This window comes from Charadrius vociferus, unplaced genomic scaffold (assembly GCF_000708025.1).
Source record: "Charadrius vociferus isolate BGI_N301 unplaced genomic scaffold, ASM70802v2 scaffold347, whole genome shotgun sequence".
NCBI classification, from domain to species: Eukaryota; Metazoa; Chordata; class Aves; order Charadriiformes; family Charadriidae; genus Charadrius; species Charadrius vociferus.
The window spans coordinates 1,545,613-1,566,211 of record NW_009649306.1 but is presented as its reverse complement, the minus strand read 5'-3'; the positions used below and the strand labels follow the sequence as shown (position 1 = coordinate 1,566,211).

Below are 20,599 nucleotides of genomic sequence, written 5' to 3'. Positions count from 1 at the left end.
TGCTCCACTGCAGCTCCCGTCAGGTCTAAGGGACAGAGCCTGGCACAGACTTGTGTTGAGGAGAATGATGGCACCGTGGTGAAACACACCCTTCAGATCACAAACAAGAAGTCCTTTGTGAATAGCACAGCTTTTCTCCATATTAAACTTTGATATTTACATTGTTCATATGGATTTATTTTAAGCATTTATTAATGCATTTCCATGTATAAAATGCAAATGAATGAGTTCCAAGTAATTCAAGTATACCTCCAGCCTTTGACCATTTGCTGCTTTCTGTGCAGACAATAACCTGGATAGTGGAAATCCTTCCCTACTCCGCAGCTTGCCTGCTTTTTATTGTTCAGCAGCACAGCACAACAGCCAGAGCACAAGGAGCGTGCCAAGATAAGGAACTTAGAATCATAGAATCATAGAATAGCTAAGGTTGGAAGGAACCTTTAAGATCATCAAGTCCAACCATCAACCTACCCTGACAAAACCACCTCTAAGCCATGTCCCTAAGCACCACATCTACCCTTTTTTTAAACACCTCCAGGGATGGCGAATCCCCCCCCTCCCTGGGCAGCCTATTCCAATGTCTAATAACCCTTTTAGTGAAAAAATGCTTCCTAACGTCCAATCTAAACCTCCCCTGTTATCCTGTTATCTTTCCAAATTAAGTGATTTGCCATGTAGCTCTCCTGTATGTACCTACCTTCCTACTTTTTAAAGGTTTACGAAAAAGTTCAGAGATTCGTCTTTTGTGTGTACCAGCCCACCCTATTTGCATATCCCAGCTGCAGTATTGGCACCCCTCGCCCCAGGAGAGCAGTAGAGGAAAACGCCTGAAGTGCCGCCTACCTGTTAAGCTGTAGTTTAGCTCCACCTGGTGGAAGAGGATCACTCTTTTAGCTTGCAATCTCCTGACATTTGATTAGAGACAATCCGCTTTCTAACAGTAAATTTTAGAAGAGTCTTCATAATTTCCCTCTGCACACCTTACCTTAACATGCACAACAAATTCTTTGGAAAGTCCAGCATATCCTGTAGTTTCATCAGCTACTTTGCCTTGAAGATTGAACGTAACGGTGTGGCCTGGGTTCCTGGCCGACTCAAGAATGGCACAACCATTTGGTTGAAGGTGAACGCAGAGCTCACAGCAAGCCTTGTCTTTGCTCTAACAAAGTCAAAGTAGGAATAATAAATTATATGAACTACTAGATATGGCAAAATCCAGGACAGAGAATATCACGGTATAGTTTCTGTATTGTTCAAGTTTCTACAGTATTACCAGTCTAGTGTGAAAATATCTTTATATTTTTCAGATTTGCAGTCCTGATAACAAAGTCCTAAAATTGTGGACTCTGGAATTTCAAAGCACAGAAACAGTTTGTCTTAAGATGACACAGATCTGAGGATAACATGAACGATACCTAGGTTCCTCCATTGGGAGAGAGTTGGAGTCCCAGCCTACAAACATGGCAAAGAAGGTTGGAATGCAAAATTCATGTAGACAGGAAATGAACTACAGCAGCTCTCTGCCACCAGCCCTCCTTCGTTTGCCTCAGTGTTTCTCCTCGTTCATTTATACTGTTCTCATGGAAAACTCTTAAGGAGTCAGAAGTTTTACATGAAAGAGTAAGGCAACACACTACCCATGCTTGTCTGTTCAGCTTTGCGGACTGGGTGATCCCGTTGTATAAAAGATACAATATACAAAATGCATATGTAAATATTTTATCAACTCCATCGTCATTCTCATGTTTAAATAAAACTAGGATTTTAATAAATGTAAAATGCTAATAATCTGCCCAATAATTTAAAAGACTTCTGGCTTATGTTATCTAACATTTTGCAGCATTTTCAAACCTTCAATGAATCAATATTTCTAGGGAAAATTTTAATTTTCAAGGCACTACTTTCTGAAGAAAAAGCTTCGTACTCAAAAAACCCCTCTTTATCAGATTCAACATACTTTTAAAAGCAAAGGAATGGATTTTAGAAGTGGTTGTGAAACAAGTGAGCCACTGTGTCCTCAAAGTATAATTACGTAGCATAAGGTCAATAGCAATTTTTATATTGCCTTTTTTTTTTTTTACATTTACCTATCTTTATTCCAAGGACGCCAAAAAGTGTTAAATTACATTTTTCACATTCCCAGGGAAAAGAAACCTCTTGCACAACTAAAAATAAGAAAGTTGAGGTCCAGATTTTCTTCTATAGGTTGCTCAAACTCATAAAGCATGTCAGTAGCAAAACAGAAAAGAGAAAGTTCAAATGTAAGTATCCCGTTGATAACCTCTCTGTATTAAGACATACTGTGACAGAGTGCAACGCATTCATTGTATCAGAATTACACTCATGAACATGAACATGAACACTAGAAAGTCCTGCAAGGAGGTCTGAACAGTCACCCTATCCCGGCTGCGACATCTAACCCTACTAAGAGTACTCGATTCCCACTAATGCCAGCACACATCGTGTAAACGAGGAATGGGACCAGCTTTGACTATGCGATTCTTCACTGGATAAATAAGGGGAAGAACTCCAAAAGGTGAAAGGGAAACAGCTTCTTCCCTCATCAGTAGAAGAGTTTCATCAGAAAGAACTAAATTCTACAACTCCATTTGCCTGCATGTATACTGCAAGGCTGAGAAAGAAAGGCAATAGAAAGACTTTGAAGATGGGATGAAACAAATCAAAACAGATCAAAACAAATCTGGACTATTTCATCCGGTTTGTGGCAGGCATGTTACTTAGAAAAAGATACAAAGGAAAAATGGGCATTTAAAATCTATGCATAGAATTTATACTGCAAAAAGAGGAATACAAAAATTTATAATGCAAAAAGAGGAAATATTAGGGCACTCCAGGTATCTTGTCACAATGTGGCAAGCTGATACAAATTATCAGCCCAGTATTCCTGCATCAAATCTTTTATTCCATTAAAAAATCCTACCAAAGAGTAAAAAGTAAACTGAAAAAACAGACAAAGTCCTAAATTTGCCTATTCACTGGCAATTTCCTGGGTGCAGTTCTGCAATTCCTACGTCCTTATCTGACTGGAAGCACAACTATTTATTAAACAGATTAAAAACAGCATTATTTTTAATCAGACAATGAAATGTAATTATGAAGCAGAAATCAGTAACAGCACTTCCTACCTTTCCAATTACATGGCCATTGACAAGAGCAAGAGCAAGACGTGGCATCTGATGACTGCTGAATATACATATATTTCTCCTTTTGACATTTACATCAAAAAGACCTAAGAGTTAAATGAAAAACGGTTATAAGGATGAAAGTATATTGTTTTATATTTGCATTTAATTGCAATCAATGACTTACCATTTTCAAGGGAAAAAAATGAACTAAGTGTTTAATTCAACAGTTTGACTTCTGACCAATGAACCCCCTCATTCCTTCAGGAAAGGGCATCTAGAGAGACTACTGTCTACTTCACTACCTTGAGGAGAAAAACCCTGGGAGATAATGATAAGGAAAAAAAATATTTTGATCAGCACATATGTTGAAAAAAAAATCATAAAAAGAAGCTGAGGACTCCAGCGTGATGAACTGAGCTATAGCAATGAATTTACATGATAAATAGCAGAAAATGTAGGGAACATAAAGCTCTCAGGTAGAAAAGGAGAATTCATTTTCTCTGTATCCACATTAGAATTTGTAAAGCAAATCTTGCAGCATAGCTCATAGCTTCTAAAATTTAAACGCTGACCAATTTTCCAAACAATTACCTGTTATAGCTAAAAAATACTGAAGAAAGCTAAAGTAGTGCCATTTTTATTTCTCCCAGCAGCATCAGCTGATTTTTTAAACAACAGTTCTACCATTACTTTATGTTGCCCATTTGTAAGATGCAGCTGTCTCTGGGGGACTCCTGTAGTGTACATAAGATAAGATCTTCAGGGTGTCATTGGGACCATGAGAATTATACAGCCAAGGATCATTATGCCCATCAGGATGAGGCCACAAATCATAAAATACGGATGGAGTTTCCAGTCCTTGGGCAGAGATAGGGCAGGCACATAACTGTCACAGTGGGCCACTGCTTTCAGATAGAGATAAAGCTTCCTGAGGATTTAAAATACCCTAGAACAAATCATCATCTGATATAATTTGCCATCACCACTTTGAAGACCTTTGACTTAGATTTCTTTAGATCTGCTGAAGACAAATAAACAGTTCTACCAGCATCTGAAATGCAGAGTTTTCTACTAGGAAAGATAGGTAGACAATTTATGTCAGAGGACTTCATTCCAAAACACACACAAGGAAGCAGGGCCCCTAAATGAAAATTTAAACAACTGTTCCCAAGTCAGCACTTGCAGACTTCTGTTGTACATGACTATTCTATACACTTTGTAAGTTTCTGCGCTTATAAGGAAAACAAACAAATCTAAAAGAAGTTAAGGGTGTAAGCTGTTGTTCTGAAGGCAGAAGAGTTGCATGACAGAAGTCTGCATTCGTTTGGTACTTGTGGTTTTTTTGTACTCTGAACTATAAAAAAATACATGATTATTCCTGTGTCACTATCTCTGTTCCTCTGATGTCAGGGCAACTTTATCATCTTGTTCAGAAAAATCAAGATCTTTTTGATTAGCAGTTTAATTCCTAAGTATTACTAAAACCTTGGGAGGTTACAGATCACACTACTCATTTTTCTAACTTCCAATCTAAATTAATTAACATCCAATTTATACCAATTTTGTTTTGATCTTTCTTTCTAATAAATTTAATTCTATTTATAATCTTTAACTATCGATATTTAGTAGTTGTGTGTCAGATTTGGTACTTGCACAATTATACACATTACTCATTTAAAATTGTGGTGATAACACTAATATGAATTTTACATCTAACATGTAAAAATGTATCAAAAGCATGCAGAATACAATAAAAATGTTACGTGTTTATGTCTGAAAAATACCATTAGGAATGCAATCATTTATAGAAAGGAAGATGCATCTAGATGAAAATCAAGAAAGAGTCTGCAGTGAGACCTTTAATTCTGCATGTTAGAGATTGTGAACTCTGTGGTTTCTAAATGATCTGATTTGTCTAAATCAAATCAGATACATTCCACCAATTGATAACACAGCATTAAAAAGCAGCAATGATGTGCTTACTGCATCAGTGCAGACTAGAGACCAAATTCCTACAAGCAGGTAGTTTGGTCTGTCACCAAGTAATTCACAGTTTCTGATCCTACATGGATCTCCTTGAAGGAAGGACCCTACCATGTTGTGCACCTGCTTTCAGGCATTTAAGACCTAAAGCCATAGACATGAGATTGGAGTTACCCAGTGTTAGAGTCACCAAATACTTTGAACTCAAGTACCAAAACTGCTGACTAGTAAGAAGAGCTTTGGCAAAACAGAGTAACACCCAGTTTCAATGTTTGTAATATTACTGATCTCCCATACCATGTGTTTGAGTTTTCTGGTGCAGCTTTTCTCAGGTGCTTTTATAGGCTATGCTTAGGAGTATTGACTGCACTGCTCTCCATGCACTCTCTGGTGTGTCCTGAAAGATTTCGTTCTATAACTTCCAAAAGATGTGTGTAAGGTCCCTGGGAAGATGTCAGAAAAGCTGAGCAGCTCCATCAATACAAAGATAAAAAAACTATGTGTGCCTAATATGATATGTATTAAAGTGTTAGTAACACAGTAGGATGGAAGCTGATAAAGAGGAGGAACTGGAAGAGTACCATTAAAATAAATGACAAGGATGGAACAAAATTAATTTTATGTACATATACACACACACACTCTCTCCCTATTAATGAACTATACCGGGAAATTTGAACTTGTTACCTTAGATGGATCTAGTTACAAAAAGACTATAGCTATCCTTGCCATGGCATTTCCACGGGTGCACTAAACTGCAGATGACAAGAAGTTTCCATGTGGTAAGGAAAAGCCAGGGGTAAGATACCATATGAGATTTTTTTGTGCTGTATATGTAAACCAAGCATATAATTTCTGAGTTTTTATAGCCATTAATACATGTAAATATTTTAAGTAAGGAAAATGTTTGTTATAATTATCTACTCCCATTCATTACAAGAAACTATATGACATCACAGTGAACTATAAAGTCCTCCTTTCTCATATCTTTTATGTATACATCCACAGGAAAAATACTTTACCGTATTTGTTTTTCTTGTCACCAAGGGCATCAACTCTGCTATCTGGACCGAGGCAAATGAAGCCATGGGTGACCCTGTTGTAAAACTGAAGTGTATTGCCTTTCTGAAATTTCCACTTTTCAGCAGCCCACTAGTATTGTCAAAAACAAGCAGAAAAGACTTATGAGAAGATGATACACAAAAATTTGGTACACATGAGAACAACTGACCTGATTTCACTCAAAGCATAATTTGAATGGTTTAAATAAAAATATAAAGGTAGATTCTTACAGTTTCCTCTCTCTTGAGTTCCAGCTCTTGTCCTGTATAGACAAAACCCATGTAATTAATTTACAGAGCATCTTCATTCCGTTTGACACAGTTGCATTGAGGCTGGGTTCTCCTCCCCACCAATTTTCACTTACTTCCTGGAAACGTGCTGGCATCTGTCACAGTCAGTTCTCTAGCAATATTGCCATCATCCTGCCCCTGGTCCAGCCACCTAAAAACCAGAACCCATTTCAGTAATATAACTTTAATTGGCAGCTCCCACAATACTGTATACATGGCACTTGCATGCTGATACTTCCTGTTCTATTTATTAAAGTCTCAAGGCTGACAAACAGCAATACAAAAATCCAGGTTTAGTGAAGAGAGATTGACTTCAGCAAAAATGGTTTTGTTTGTTTGTTCTTGATGAAACTTATAAATAAATGCTTTCCTGGACTGACGTACAAGGGCTAAGCCAATTATTACAAATCGAGAACTCATATTGATCTCAGATCAATAACAAAAGGTGCACTAGTCTTGATGTTTGCTCTTCTTGTCTGCAAGAAGGCTACAGCAGGATGCAAATTGTTCCATGCCCTGAAAATCCCTATTCAGTGAGGCAAATCCAAAACAGGCAATAATTTTACCATGTGTGAACTATACTCGTACAGTGCCATTGTACCTTCTTCACATCTACTTACATAAGTTAAGTCTAACTCCGTTTGAGTCAAAGGGAATCACACACTGTGAGAGCAAGATCAGCAAGCACAGCATCAGGCTCTAACAATAACTAGCACATACCCTGTATTTTTCTGCCTGAAATGGATTTGAACTCTCTCTAAATTATGTATGAAGCTAGCATTATAGATCTCTTCATAGCAGTTCATCTCATCTAGAATACAGAATCAAAATTAGGTCAGGCAAAGATGAGGTGCTGTATCTGATAGGCAGAAAGCCCTTACTCACACATAAATCAGTTTCAGTGTGCACATCGCTCACTCCGAGCTGTCTCAGGCGGTTATTTATTCACTCCGAGAAGTGAGAGAAGGAAATAGAATTGAGGTGCCACTGGCAAGCTGCAGCTACATTCATACGTGACTGGACTTTACCGTTCCTAATATTTGCACTGATATTTATCAATTATAATTTTTCCGTAAAGTGTTGAGAATTAATCAGGCGTAGATAAAATTAGAAATGAACTATAGAACAGAATATTCAGAGCAGCAGCATCTGCAGGGGAAAAGGTAGGGAAGTTAGGATTGCTTCAAATTATGTTGCAGCTCAGCGAGAGGCTGCAAGGCAAATGAGAAAAAGAGATGTGGTCGGATAGCTGCATTTGTGATGGCCATTTCACAATACCTTTAAGTCTGATCCTGAGCTCATTGAACCCCATGTTAATCTCCATACTAACTTCAGTAAAGTAGGATCAGTCTGCTAGAGAGACAGCAACACACTCTTCTGAAAAGCCTTGCATTACATGAAATGGAAGAATGGATGGACCTGCTGGTGTCAGATCAAAGGTGTTGGATATGGGGAACATGTCAGAAAAGCATGTCTTGGATAGTTCACGAGGTGCAAGAATGGAAAGTTCCCAGGCAGAACTTTTTACTGCTTTTTCATTAGCTCAAATGCACCAAGGTTTTGGGGCAGGTACAACTCAAAGAGCTATAAAAAGAAACAGACCATTTCAGCTCACTTTTTAAGAAACGAGTATTTCTCTTGACAGGCCATTTCAGAAGAAAAACTATGAGCAATTACAAATTTATTAAACATCTAGCTCAAATGAAACACCACTAACCTGTGACAAAGAAAAGCATAATCCAAATCTGTTATAGGATCCTTGACTACAACTTTGTCCAGAAACCAGCCATTTCCTTAGAATAAATTTAAAAAAAAAAAAAAAGTTAGCTCATGAGAGGCATGAAGTCTGGTTTCCCATGGTTTTCTCTCTTCTACTGGAACTGCAAAATCTGCAGCTCCACTGGCAGGTTACTATACTCATGGCTGCCCTGATGGCTGGAGAGAAGACAGTACCTGCTCTAGGTACTGCAGAACTTGCTTATGGGCCTGCAAGCTGCCAGGTCCTCCCTGGCTGTCCTGGCCCTCAGTGCTGCACGTCATCCCCCTCGTTTAACATAGTCATTGTATAAGACTTTTTTTTTTTTTTTTTGCCAATCAAAATATCAGTAAGACTAAATAGTAGCTTATCATGGCTCAAAATTAGTGGCTACGTTTTCAATATTTAGGCTGAAGAGTTTGACAACCAGGTCATGTGACTGAAAGCAATTTGAGTTTCACCATTAATTGAGTGTCTAATGACAAGATAGTGTAGCCAAAATCTCCAACTGCATCTTCACAGTATAAATGAGAATGCTAATCAACCTAAAATTATAATAAATTATAATAGCTCGTTTTATCTATAACACAGATTGCACAAGACATATTCAACATCTTATCATGCAGACACTCCCCCTCTTCAGTTTTTCCGTAGGGATTAGTCAAAAACGACAGAACAGTAGCAGATGGTGTCCTTAACATAATGGTTGAGAGTATAGTGAAAGTGAACACAAAATAGTTGAAATTTGTGATGATACAATAAGGTAACTGTGTCACTTGAACAGTTTCCTTAGAAGCCTTTGTCTTTCGCTTGTAAAATGTTTTCATATATTTAGTTTCAGAAATACATATTGTATTTCAAAGAAAAGGTGAATAACTTTGCAAGCAATATTCAGTGACTATATAGAGAGGTTTCTGACCTGTTCCAAGACCATTGTGTCCTATAACAATCTTGTACAAGTGTCCAAGGTGCACAGCTTCAACAGCAAAGATGTCAGTCTGTAATCAATCAATAATATTTCAGTAAAATCTAAAAGGCAGAGCATTTTTCCGCCTTGGAGTCTCAAAGACCCATAAACCCATAGAACTCTTCTGTCAAGATCATCCTTAGAAATATCAGCTAATGGTAAGGTGAAAACATGAAGATCCAAGAAGGATCGATTTCCTGAAATAAAAGAAGTAACTTTGCTAATGGGAGTAGTTCCATTCAAATGAATGGGATCAGAGTCAGAAAAGAGAAAGCTGCTGGAAGCTTAATTGGTTAAATAATTACAAATTGCAGCAGATTTCAACAGTAGAAATGCAGACATAAAATGGAAATTTTCATTTTCTCTTCACTTATTAAATCAAATTTTTAGAAGAATTAAAACCAAAAGTACACAGCTTACCTATTTTACAAATGAAAATTCTGTCTTCCAAAAGCACTCATATACCTTTAGAAAGTCTTTTTGGCTTAATTATGGAATTTTGGGAAAACATTGGAAAGCAGTAATTATCTCTTTTATAATTGCACCTTGCCTGGGATAACCACCCACCTAAGGGAGAAAAGGCAGCCAAACATATGAGAAAACACCCTGTCTTTCACTTACTTGTCCTTTTAAAAATTTCTTAGGTTTCTGTGACCGGAGCAGCTGTCTTGATCCTGTATCACCTCTTTCTCCATAGACAGAAATATAGACATCAGCCTCAGTTCCAGCATTCCACAGGTCTCCTGTTGTAACATGCACTTCATAGACAGTCACTGACAATAAAAGATGACAACCTTTCATATCACAAACAGTATTATAGTTACAATAACATCTAGCTGTGAACGTGCCTGTAGAGTCCAAATACTTAACTGTCAAGGACAGTTAGAGTATAAAACCTTAAAACCCTCTTAAATATTAAGTAAAATAATGTACAAACTTGCTTTGGTGTTACATTTATGGTTTTTATTCCAGATTGTCACTGTAGGAATGCAAACAGAATTGAACATTACATTCACGGTATAAAGTCTTTGTCCTGCAGCATCATTTGAAATCAGCACTCTGCACAGGTTATTTTCATGTGCCCACACCAAAGGCTACGGTATCATGCCAGTTTGTTTCTAGCATCAGAGCTAATTTATTTTGAGATGATGACTGGGTACCTCTAAACTCCACTGAAGTATTGGACTGTAGACATAGGTTATTAATAAATCCAGGATAGAGGCTTAAAATAGCTAAACTAAAAATTCAAGCAATTTTAACAATTTTTTACACTTCTCTTTACCTCTCATAAGCCTAGGGATCATGCCAGCTTTAGAATAAGTATTTATGTGTATTTATAATTCTTACAGCTTTTATCCTAGGAAATAGCAACTCTCTTTCCTTTAGATATTCCATGGAAGACTGTGCAGAACAGAGATTAAGAGATGGAACTGTATTCTTTACATCTATTTTTGTCTCTAAGTGTAGAACATTATATCTGTAAATACAGCATCCTGAAAGTAGAAAGCGTAAGGGTTAAGATTATTTACAAAATATTATTCTTTCCCCTATGTCTATGAATTATGAGAGACAGAACGAGGAGGCAAAACACATACCATTTTTTAGATCAACTATTATTATTTGGACAAAAGCCAGACACATTTAAGGCATAGAAGCCTTTGACAGACTTCAGCGGCATAGTCATGTCCTATTTTTTCCCAGAGTACACCTGTCTCAATACTCAAAATAGTCTTCGTTTAGCAACTGTTAATTAATACTGTATTTTATCCACATCACTTACCATGTCACCATCTGATCTATTTATTTCCCAAAATATTTCTTTACAGCACCCACTTGAAAAGGTATCCCATTTTATGTAGAGACCATGGCAGAGAATTTATTTCTCCAGATCAACAATCGGATGTCTAAGACCACAGCAATCCTTTCTATACCTACAATTCCCTCCCCCATTAACTATCCACTTTCCAGTTTCTGCAATGAGAAAAGCAAAGGTCCACCGGCCACCAAACACTCTGTAACTCTGATTTATCCCCAGCAAGTTGTTCATCATCATATAATTAAAGATTGCATCATAAAACACGAGCAGAGGAGAAGAGTAGGATGGTTGAGGATAAAAAGTGAAACGAATGGTGCTCAGTCCCCCAGAATTAGAGCCACGAAGCCTCTATGTAATACTTCTTAACAGTTTAATTCAGACTTTTTTTTCCTTTGAATAAAAAAGGCTGTTAAATCAGAAAGTTTCAGCCTCTTTTTATTCAGAAATTGGTTTTAAAGTGCCTCTCATCATCTGTCTTTCATATTGAATCCAGACCTCTTCACTGTTCTGTTATCAAACTATCTTCTCTGAAGTTAAAAGCTATGTTCTCTTTTCACTGTCTCATGCAGAAATATAATATTGGCAAAAAGACACAGAGACTGTCTTTCAATTACTAAGTTAGAGATGAAACTGCTTTCTCCAAAGCCTTCAGCATGACCCCTGTCATACTGAGGCTGGCAGAAATGCACAGAAGTTCTTTTCTTTCTCCCTTGTGTGAGGGAGAAATACAAAATGCAGATTGAGAGGATGGTTTAAGTGTGCTCTTGTGCCTTACAATGCGCCGAGATTACTTGATAATAAAAATCTTTTATTTTATCTTTATTTCAGAAACAAGGAAACAACCTACTCGGAAAGAAGAGCCTGAAAGTTAGAAGGTGGGTAAGGTCAGTGTCCCAGAATATTAAGCAAGAGAACATTTTGGGAAGAACAGACACTGCATGTCGGGGAATTGAGCATATTCACTATAGTATGTTAATGATCATTAATTAACATTTATTTAAAAGGGGCAGGGGGTGTTTGGGTTTTATACTGGTGTGCTTGTATGTCTTCCTACACTAATAATATTAAAGTCTCCTGACCAAAGAGACCAAACCTATGAGGAAGCAGGCTGACTGCCTCTGAGGCTTTTCATGCCCTCAAGGGTATGAAGATCATAACCACTCAAGATCAAAAATCATCACGGTTAGGGCTGGCCAGCCTCTCTCTGCAGCATTTTACGATCCATTTACAGCTAACTACATCACTGGAGGAAATCTCTCCTGCTATTCTTTTTCTCTTAAAGACATAATGAGGCACAAACCTGTTTTTCTGCTCTTTTCACGTTCTTAATCTCAGTGCTCAGTCATCATAGTAGGAATAAATAAATAGCTCCAGGCCACCCAGCTCTTTATTACAACATTGACTGTCCCATAGTATGTTTCGCCACATCTGTGGGCCATTTTCTGGACTTCTGCCCCTCAGTTTCATTTATGTCCTCTTCCTCTAGCCTGCACCCACAACAGTTGTTACCACTGAAATGCCTGTTACTATTTCAATTCAGCAAGATCAACACAAACACATACCACCAAGCACTGCTATAGTAGTAAACAGTCTGAAAAAGGGGTTCCATAGTTTTTCGAGAACTTTGAATGGAATTTTCTCTCATGCCGTTGATCTTGTCCTCTGCAGTTGATACGATTTTGGGGGGAAGGGAAAAGAGGAGGGCATGCAATCTGTCCCAGGCAGATTTTACTCCAGTGAAAGCTCTAGCACAAGGAATACCGGTGGTGTTGACTTTTCCCCCTCTACCATCACTCCCTACAGGATGGAAATCTGCCCCAGCATTCTCGCTCCCTCACCCACATCTCTCCTAGGATACACTGATCTTGCTATGCCCTTGCACTTAGGCCAGAAAAGAACAGTGCTATTTGGAGAGAAGGGAAGAGCAAGCACAGATTTTCCACCCCCTTCCTATTGCTGAAGCAGAGAGACCATACAGCAACAACATCCAGCATGGATGATAGGGATTGATGTGGTAGAGTAAGACATTAAAACAGGATAACAGCAGCAACACACAATAATTTTTGTATTGTTTGGCATCATTCACCTTCAGAATTGCAATGCAGTCTCTGTGAGAGTAACACATAGCCTTCCAAAATATTGTTAAAGTTTTGATCCACACACAGAAAATAAAAGTATTCTTTATCATTGCCTCTCTTTTAAAGTAAACACAAATGCTGACAACATTACCAAAGAAGGGGTCTTTTTGAACGACCTGTGAAATTCAAAGCATTAAAGACTGTCCAATCTCCTATCCAGTGATTCTTAACCTTTTACCTCAGTATGCCCACTAACCACAGAAAAACAACACAGAAAAAGTGTTGCAGCCGCCAAAAAGTAGTAGAGGGCCTGATGAAAGACAATAAACTCACCTCTGTTGGCACCAGTCTGTGGCCTGACTTAGCTGATGTGGTATTGTGCTTACCTGGAAGAATAGGCTGACCCTGCTGTAAAACAGGAAGCTCCATAGATATTTCCCCATCAGCCTGGTCCCAGGCCAGCCATCGATGTGCAGGGAAATAAAACTGCTCCCCTGAGAAAAGGTTCAGCAACTGCACCTAAACAGCACCAAGAATTGCAGTTTAAGTTGCTGATCTCAGTCCAGATAGAACAGAACATGAAATGTGTGGGATGCTGTTGAAATCTGTGCAGGTAGAGCTCTGTGCCATGATCACAACACCAGGGGTTTGGAGCATGACTGCTCCCCGGATACAACTGCCTCTAATCTGACTTTTCACTCAGTCAGATTCAAAAGTCCAGGGAGAGAAGTAATGCAAGTGCAGCCAAGAAACAGGGTTTATTAGCTCAGGAGCAGCCCCACAAAATATAGCCATGTTCTTCCAGCTGGTCTATCTACATGGGCTGGCACTAGGTGGCATGGCTTACCAAACACGGAAGTTCTTACTCGGAAGCTTGGCAATACTTGCAATCCTATTCCTTAAACTTTTTTTCTTATCATAGAATCATAGAATGGTTTAGGTTGGAAAGGACCTTGAAGATCATCGAGTTCCAACCCCCCTGACATGGGCAGGGACCCCCCCCACTAGATCATGTTGCCCAAGGCCACATCCAGCCTGGCCTTGAACACCTCCAGGGATGGGGCCTCCACAACCTCTCTGGGCAACCTGTTCCAGTGCCTCACCACCCTCACAGTGAAAAATTTCTTCCTAATGTTTAATCTAAACCTGCCCTCTTCCAGTTTAAAGCCATTCCCCCTCGTCCTATCACTACATGCCCTTGTAAAAAGTCCTTCCCCAGCTCTCCTGTAGTCCCCCTTTAGGTACTGGAAGGCCGCAATAAGATCTCCCCGGAGCCTTCTCTTCTCCAGGCTGAACAGCCCCAACTCTCTCAGCCTCTCCTCATAGGAGAGGTGCTCCAGCCCTCAGATCACCCTCGTGGCTCTCCTCTGGATACGCTCCAGCAGGTCCATGTCTTTCTTTTATTGGGGACTCCAGAGCTGGATGCAGTTATCAGAACAGGAATTAACGGAACAGGGTTTGATTCTTCAACACTGCTTGTGACAAAAATAAACCGTGAAAGTGCTAGCCCCGACACCAGTCTGTCCCACATAATTTTCTTGCATGCCCAACTTCTAGCATATAGCAGCAAAAGGGCCGTATGCACACCAGCTGAAAAAGGGAAGGAGGTCTACATATTTCGCACTTCAAAGTATTCATTAGTAAGCATCTCAGAGGCTGCTCTATATTAGAATAGTCCCTGATTATGCTAATTTATACTTGTAGCTACACTAGGTTTTGGACCAGCAGAGAGAAGCAAAGATACTTCTACTTGTAGTTTCACTCCTGCTGTGTGCTTTGCAGAATCTAATCTTAATTCGAGTATTGAACAAATTCAGAATTACTGGAAATATTTTTATCTCTTTTATGGCTTGAATACTAAACTTCAAAGAAAGACATTCATCTTGTCTAAAAAACCTGGCACATCTCAGCCTGTCAACATCTACTGATGGATCTTGAAAAGGGAGTTTGGATTAGCAAAGCAGCACCTTTGTGGATGCTTTCAGGCCTGATACCATCTCAGTACAGAGACAGACACAGAAACCATGGGCTACTGATGGAAGACTAGCATGCCTAACTACCAGAAAAGCTCTGCAATTGTAGAGCACTCTCCTTTAACTTCCGATCTTCCAGAAAAATGTAGGTTTCCCAGTGAACAATGATGTCAAGCATATGACAAGCCTCATGTATGTTGTTTCTCTTCTATGACATCTAGAAATCAATGGCTATACTCCTTTGGTTCTATACCATACAAAATGCCAGGTTACTTGTAGACTATGTTTGGTTGAAGGTATTTTTCTTTGACTTTCTGCTCAGAGTTGAAAAGAGGAAATGACCTAACCCTTTGGTAAGGAGACAAGTAAAATTCATAATCAATGAAACACAATGAAGCGTTGAATCCTTCTTTTAAAATTTTACTGTTGATTTCAATTAACACATCCTAGCTGGGAAGTGAGAAGGGGAATGATTATTTCTCATATTTTTCTTTCCTTTTTTTGTCAGACTTCTTCAACATCTCAATTTAAATGGGTGTCTTATACAAAGCAGGCAGAGTAGCCTCTTTTCACAGAGGACAGCGTACAACTAACCCTAGTTCCATGGTTTGAGTCAGATTTTATGGTAACCAAAACTTCTAATATTAAGATTAAGCATAAAAAAACGAACCTTTTTTTCTAAGAGAAAACCCACTGTTCTCTTCTAGCTTCTCAATGCAGATACACTTTAGAAGTTGCTGTTAAACTGTCCCTCTGCCTCACAGGAAAAAGCTGTGAGGTATTTTCCACCCTTTCACTGCTCCCACACACACATTTGTGAGAAGAAAAATAACAAGGAACAGAAGAAAAAAGTATCTTAAATGATGTTTTGATTCCAGCATTCCCCAAAGCACAGCACCGCTGGAAAACGGCTTTACACTCAGGCAATCCTCACCTGAGTTAAAAGAGATATAATCCCTATAACTCTAGCATGAAACCTTAGGCAGAGCGCTACTACCAGTGACACAGTATTTGCTAGAGATATGAACTCACAGGATCTTATGTAAACTTCAGTTAACACTGCCCAGACCTTTCGTACTCTTCTTTCTGAATCTCAGTCCCAGATGAAAACAACTAGTTAAAGCATCGAATAGCCACAGTTTGAACATTGACCAGTGAATATTTAACTTCACTAGACACTTTGCATTAGATAGATCTGGATTTACCCTGAAATATGATTATAACAATGAGTTTACCAGCAGCTTCTAAAGCCCTTCATAAACTACTGTCTCTTAAATGAAGGCTAAGAAACTCTGGCACAAAGAGGGAAGTGTTTCAGGCATGCATAGCGTGTCATTGGCACACATAGTACATCACCAATGTTAAGGATAAAAGCCAGATCCTTTCATTCCCAGTCCAGTAACCCATATAGTATGCTTCATGACTGAAACTTGAAACAGAACTAGCTTATTCTCTTTGATTTATTATCTTTGCTTTACTTGTAGAAGACTCAGACTACAGCCAACTTAAGCAGTCTTCCTTGCTGCTCAGCCACATATTTTTAAAGAAACATAATGTACGGCTCTCACTAAACTGCAAATAGCCAAGACATACCATCATAAGCTGCCGTAAATTCCACACAAAAACACTCCTTCATAATTAATCTCTTAAATGAAGCTGCAAGCATTTGATGAGGCTAATATACTTATCCTAGGGATTTTTTGTGACTCATATTTTGACTCCATTGTCATAGTGACTGCTTTTGGAAAGGTAAAATTCTTTCTCACTTCATTTACCTCTTCACAGTGCCAGGCAGGGGAGTTTCCTGCATTCGTATGTCCTATGCGTATTTTGTAGAGATGTCCTATGTTTCCAGTATTAACCTATAAAAGAAATACAACTGATGAAACACAGAACATTTATTAAAAGAAAAAGACGTGCAATGGAAATTCATTTAGTAAATGTCAGGTGACATTTTTGTTTAGAGGAATTAAATATTCTGATATTTAAGCAAGTGTTTCCAAAATATTTTGCTCTGGATAATCATTAGAAGCTTGGTTCTCTTGAAGGACAACCCTCAAAAAAACTGTTGGCCTGCCAATCCGACATAAATGGCCTCAGGATGCTGCTGTTGCTAGTTTGTTCCCCAATGAATAGTGGCCTCAATGAGAGATGAATACAGACTGTATGTAAGACTAAAAAGCAAAAGTGTCTTGACCGTAAAACCTGTCTCAGTTTAACATCTATACCACTGTCCTGCTACAAAATTATTTCTGTCTCCCAAGCACCTCCTACATACCTCTGAGTTTCTCCCTACCCCTCCAGGAGGGTATGCCTTACAATTTTGGCAACAATTGTGTTCAGCTTCGATGGGTTTTTTTACAAATCATTTCAATTAAATCATCTTAAAAAGATATATGTGAAAGATTAGCTCTTGGACAGGCTAGATGAGTGCGTCCAGTACAGATAACAGGGCACTGAAGGAATAACTTTGTGTGAAGGTTATTCAAACAACTAGGTATGAACTTAAGTGTAGAAATAGAAAGCTTATCTTCAAGGAACTGGAAACACAACATGAGTGTCTTCCCTTCTTGCTGTATCATTTTTTTTCTTACTATGTAGGCTGAATTTGCTGTCCTTCTGTTGTCTTCTGTAGAATTCATTTTTGTGTTTTCATTTACAGTGTAGAGGCGGGTGTGAACTGCGTTGGCTGTAGCATGAACTTCCCTGAACTCAGTGTTATAAGCAATAAAGAGACAGAGAAGCAAGGACAGACCATAGCTGACGGAGATCTAGCGTACAGCACAAGCAAAGAGGCTTTTCTCTTTCTATACATTTCAGAGTACGCACTCCTCAATTGTATTCAGTGCTATGGATACTTATCTAAGAGGGGAATCCTAGGTCCCAAACCAGGGACTGCCTCCATATTTTGTATTTAAAAGTCATTGGATCTGAAATTAATGACAATAACGGGAGCAGGAAACAGAGCTAACAACATATTTTGTGAAGAGGGCATTTGTATCAGTCAGGCTCCTGGTTACTTATTTTATCTGCTCCTTTCAGTCTTATATCTGGGGGTTTTGATATCACAGACAGAGAATAGCATACTATCAGAGGCGCTGGATTCTTCTGAGAAACTCCATCGGGCTAAAGAGGGCTAAGAACTGCGTTTTCTACATCCTAAGCATCTAAGATACTATTGTGAAAAAAAGTGAGCTCTTCATCAATGCTGCCATTAAATACCTTTTCTCGGAAGGGGAGTTGCTATGCTGGATACTAACAATGGAAGCAGCTGTTTATTATATGGCCCTGTAGCTGGCACCTGCTAGAGACACCCGCTGGCAATCCCATACCCACACTCAAGCTATGCAGCTTTTAATAAGGGACCCGTCCTGGCGCACTTAAATCACCATGCTACAAGGCTGATGGGGGAGAAATTTGCTTGTGTAATTGGGAGCAGAAGCAGTTTCAGATAGATGGACTTTATTACTGGTATGAAAATTGCCATTACTTAAATAAAGCAGCAGGTATTTTAAAAAGTTAAAAATTTACTCCATACCCTAATTCTTCACTTCCTAATTTCACTTTTAATATTGTAGCCCCATCTCAAATTAAATATATATATCTCTGTTGTCCTATATTTCTTGGTATTTTCTTGGGCACCATGTAAATTAACCAGTAGTTCTTCTTAAACAGACAAGAAATATGTTAGATCAAATCAGCTTTGGATAGGTGAGTGGGAAAGGAGGCTAAATTTAGTTCTACTTTTAAGTCCTGTTTCTTGTTTCCAGATATGTGTACCATACAAAAAAATGACTATCTTTTCATCACATCATAGATTTTGAAACCTCATATAATCTGGCAGGATACAAGAGGGCAATACAATGAATATATATTACTTACTGTGAAGATGTCTTCATTGCCTCTCTGAAATGATTTTCCCTTCTCTCCATCAAGAAAAATGGGCCCCGAACTACCGTGATCCCCATACAATGTAATATAAACCTTTGAGCTTGTTCCTGCAGATGGCATATCGCTGGTGAGGACTGACACCTTCCATTTCCTAGCTATCAAAAGAAAAAAGACTCACTGAATTACTTAAACTTAAGATTCTTAAGCAAAATGCATTTCAGTAATCAAAATTCTAAATAATATAATGTCAATGAATACAGAAGTACGTATTTCAAAAAATTACACCAGGCAAATATTGAGTTTGCTATGACGGGCACACAAAAATCAAGAAATGTCAGGTTGCATTCACATCTTTTACTCTGCATATGCCATATGACAAAGTCAAGCTTGCATGAACATAGATCACTTTTCAAACACAGTGTTGAAATATTGTATTAAATTGTATAAAATATGGCTTTCTGTTTACTTAGGCTATACTAGCTCTGCCCATGCAGATCTGCGTAATGACAGCCATGCAGGCTCTCAGCAAGCTAGCTCTGGAATTACAAACTCATCGCTTCAAGCATTAGGGTCTCTCAAAGCAAATTAGCTCTGCTGAAAAAGACCCCTTTAAGAAAGGATCTGTATCTCTGCAAAGCTGTGCCGGGCTACGCAGATGTAACAGCTTGTTTGGAATCCACTGAAGAGCGGAGAGATAGAGATATATATATCTTGCATTGCGATGTTGGCATTATACCCTGAGATACCAATACTCTTTCCACGGTTAAATTTCATAATTATCAAGACCAAGTATAGAGATTTAGGGTTTGGTTCCGTGGATGCTGAGTATCAATGGTGTGAAACAAAGGGAAGTGGTATCACTGAGGGATGGCTGATAACAGGAAGGAATATTAAGAAAACATCCTCATTCCCAGTGTTTCTAATTAGCTGATACCCATCTCAAATGGTATACATTTAAGCACCTCCCAAGCTTGCTAAGATCATTTTGCACCACTGATTAATATTACTGTTGCCTAAAAGAGAAATTCCTTTAAATTACAGCAGCAGTAATAAAGGACCTTACTGACCAGAGAATCCCCCTATAATCTGATGACTCGTCTCTGCTATGCATTTTACCTGTATTAATGACTTTTCCCTCCATCACAGTATCTTTGAGGATATCCTCTGTGCCCTGGCTAAAACACTAAGAAATATAGGGATGATGAGTAAAGTGAGCGAACTTGTCATGATATGATGAATTTTGTATTTATTGAGTATTTGAGCTACATAAATTAGATCTGTGTGTCCTAAACACAAGGCAATAAGCTATCCTGTGTTTCTGTTGCGAGGTTCAGTGAAACCACTTTTATTTTAAACATCACTCAGTCTTTTCAGTGCTAGCCATGGGCATTTTCTTAAGGGAGTCAATGGACATTGATTATGATACATACACAGAATTATGCTGCAGCAGAATATTATTTGAGGACTAGTGAAACCAAAGATTTGAGGAATTTGCATTTAGTTTTGTGTGGCATTCTGGAAAAAAAAATTATTTTTACTTGCTCATGATTAGCTATATCCAAAAAGAAAAGGTATTTAAGAAATTGACAGCTAGGCTGACCTAGGCATGGTGCATGTCTCTATTTTTTTATCTAGGA

General features: G+C 38.5%; 1 protein-coding gene across 1 annotated transcript; it reads right to left on the bottom strand.

The window, feature by feature from the left end:
- Positions 1-6,098: 6,098 nt before the first annotated feature.
- Positions 6,099-20,103, bottom strand: LOC104290129 (lipoxygenase homology domain-containing protein 1). Its single transcript, XM_009889194.1, has 10 exons — positions 20,079-20,103; positions 18,954-19,117; positions 16,847-16,933; positions 13,485-13,617; positions 9,826-9,977; positions 9,157-9,235; positions 8,199-8,274; positions 6,556-6,632; positions 6,422-6,453; positions 6,099-6,281 (listed from the first exon to the last, which is right to left on the bottom strand). The coding sequence occupies exons 1-10, from the start codon at positions 20,101-20,103 to the stop codon at positions 6,120-6,122; spliced, it is 987 nt and encodes a 328-aa protein (XP_009887496.1). The 3' UTR covers positions 6,099-6,119.
- Positions 20,104-20,599: the final 496 nt, after the last annotated feature.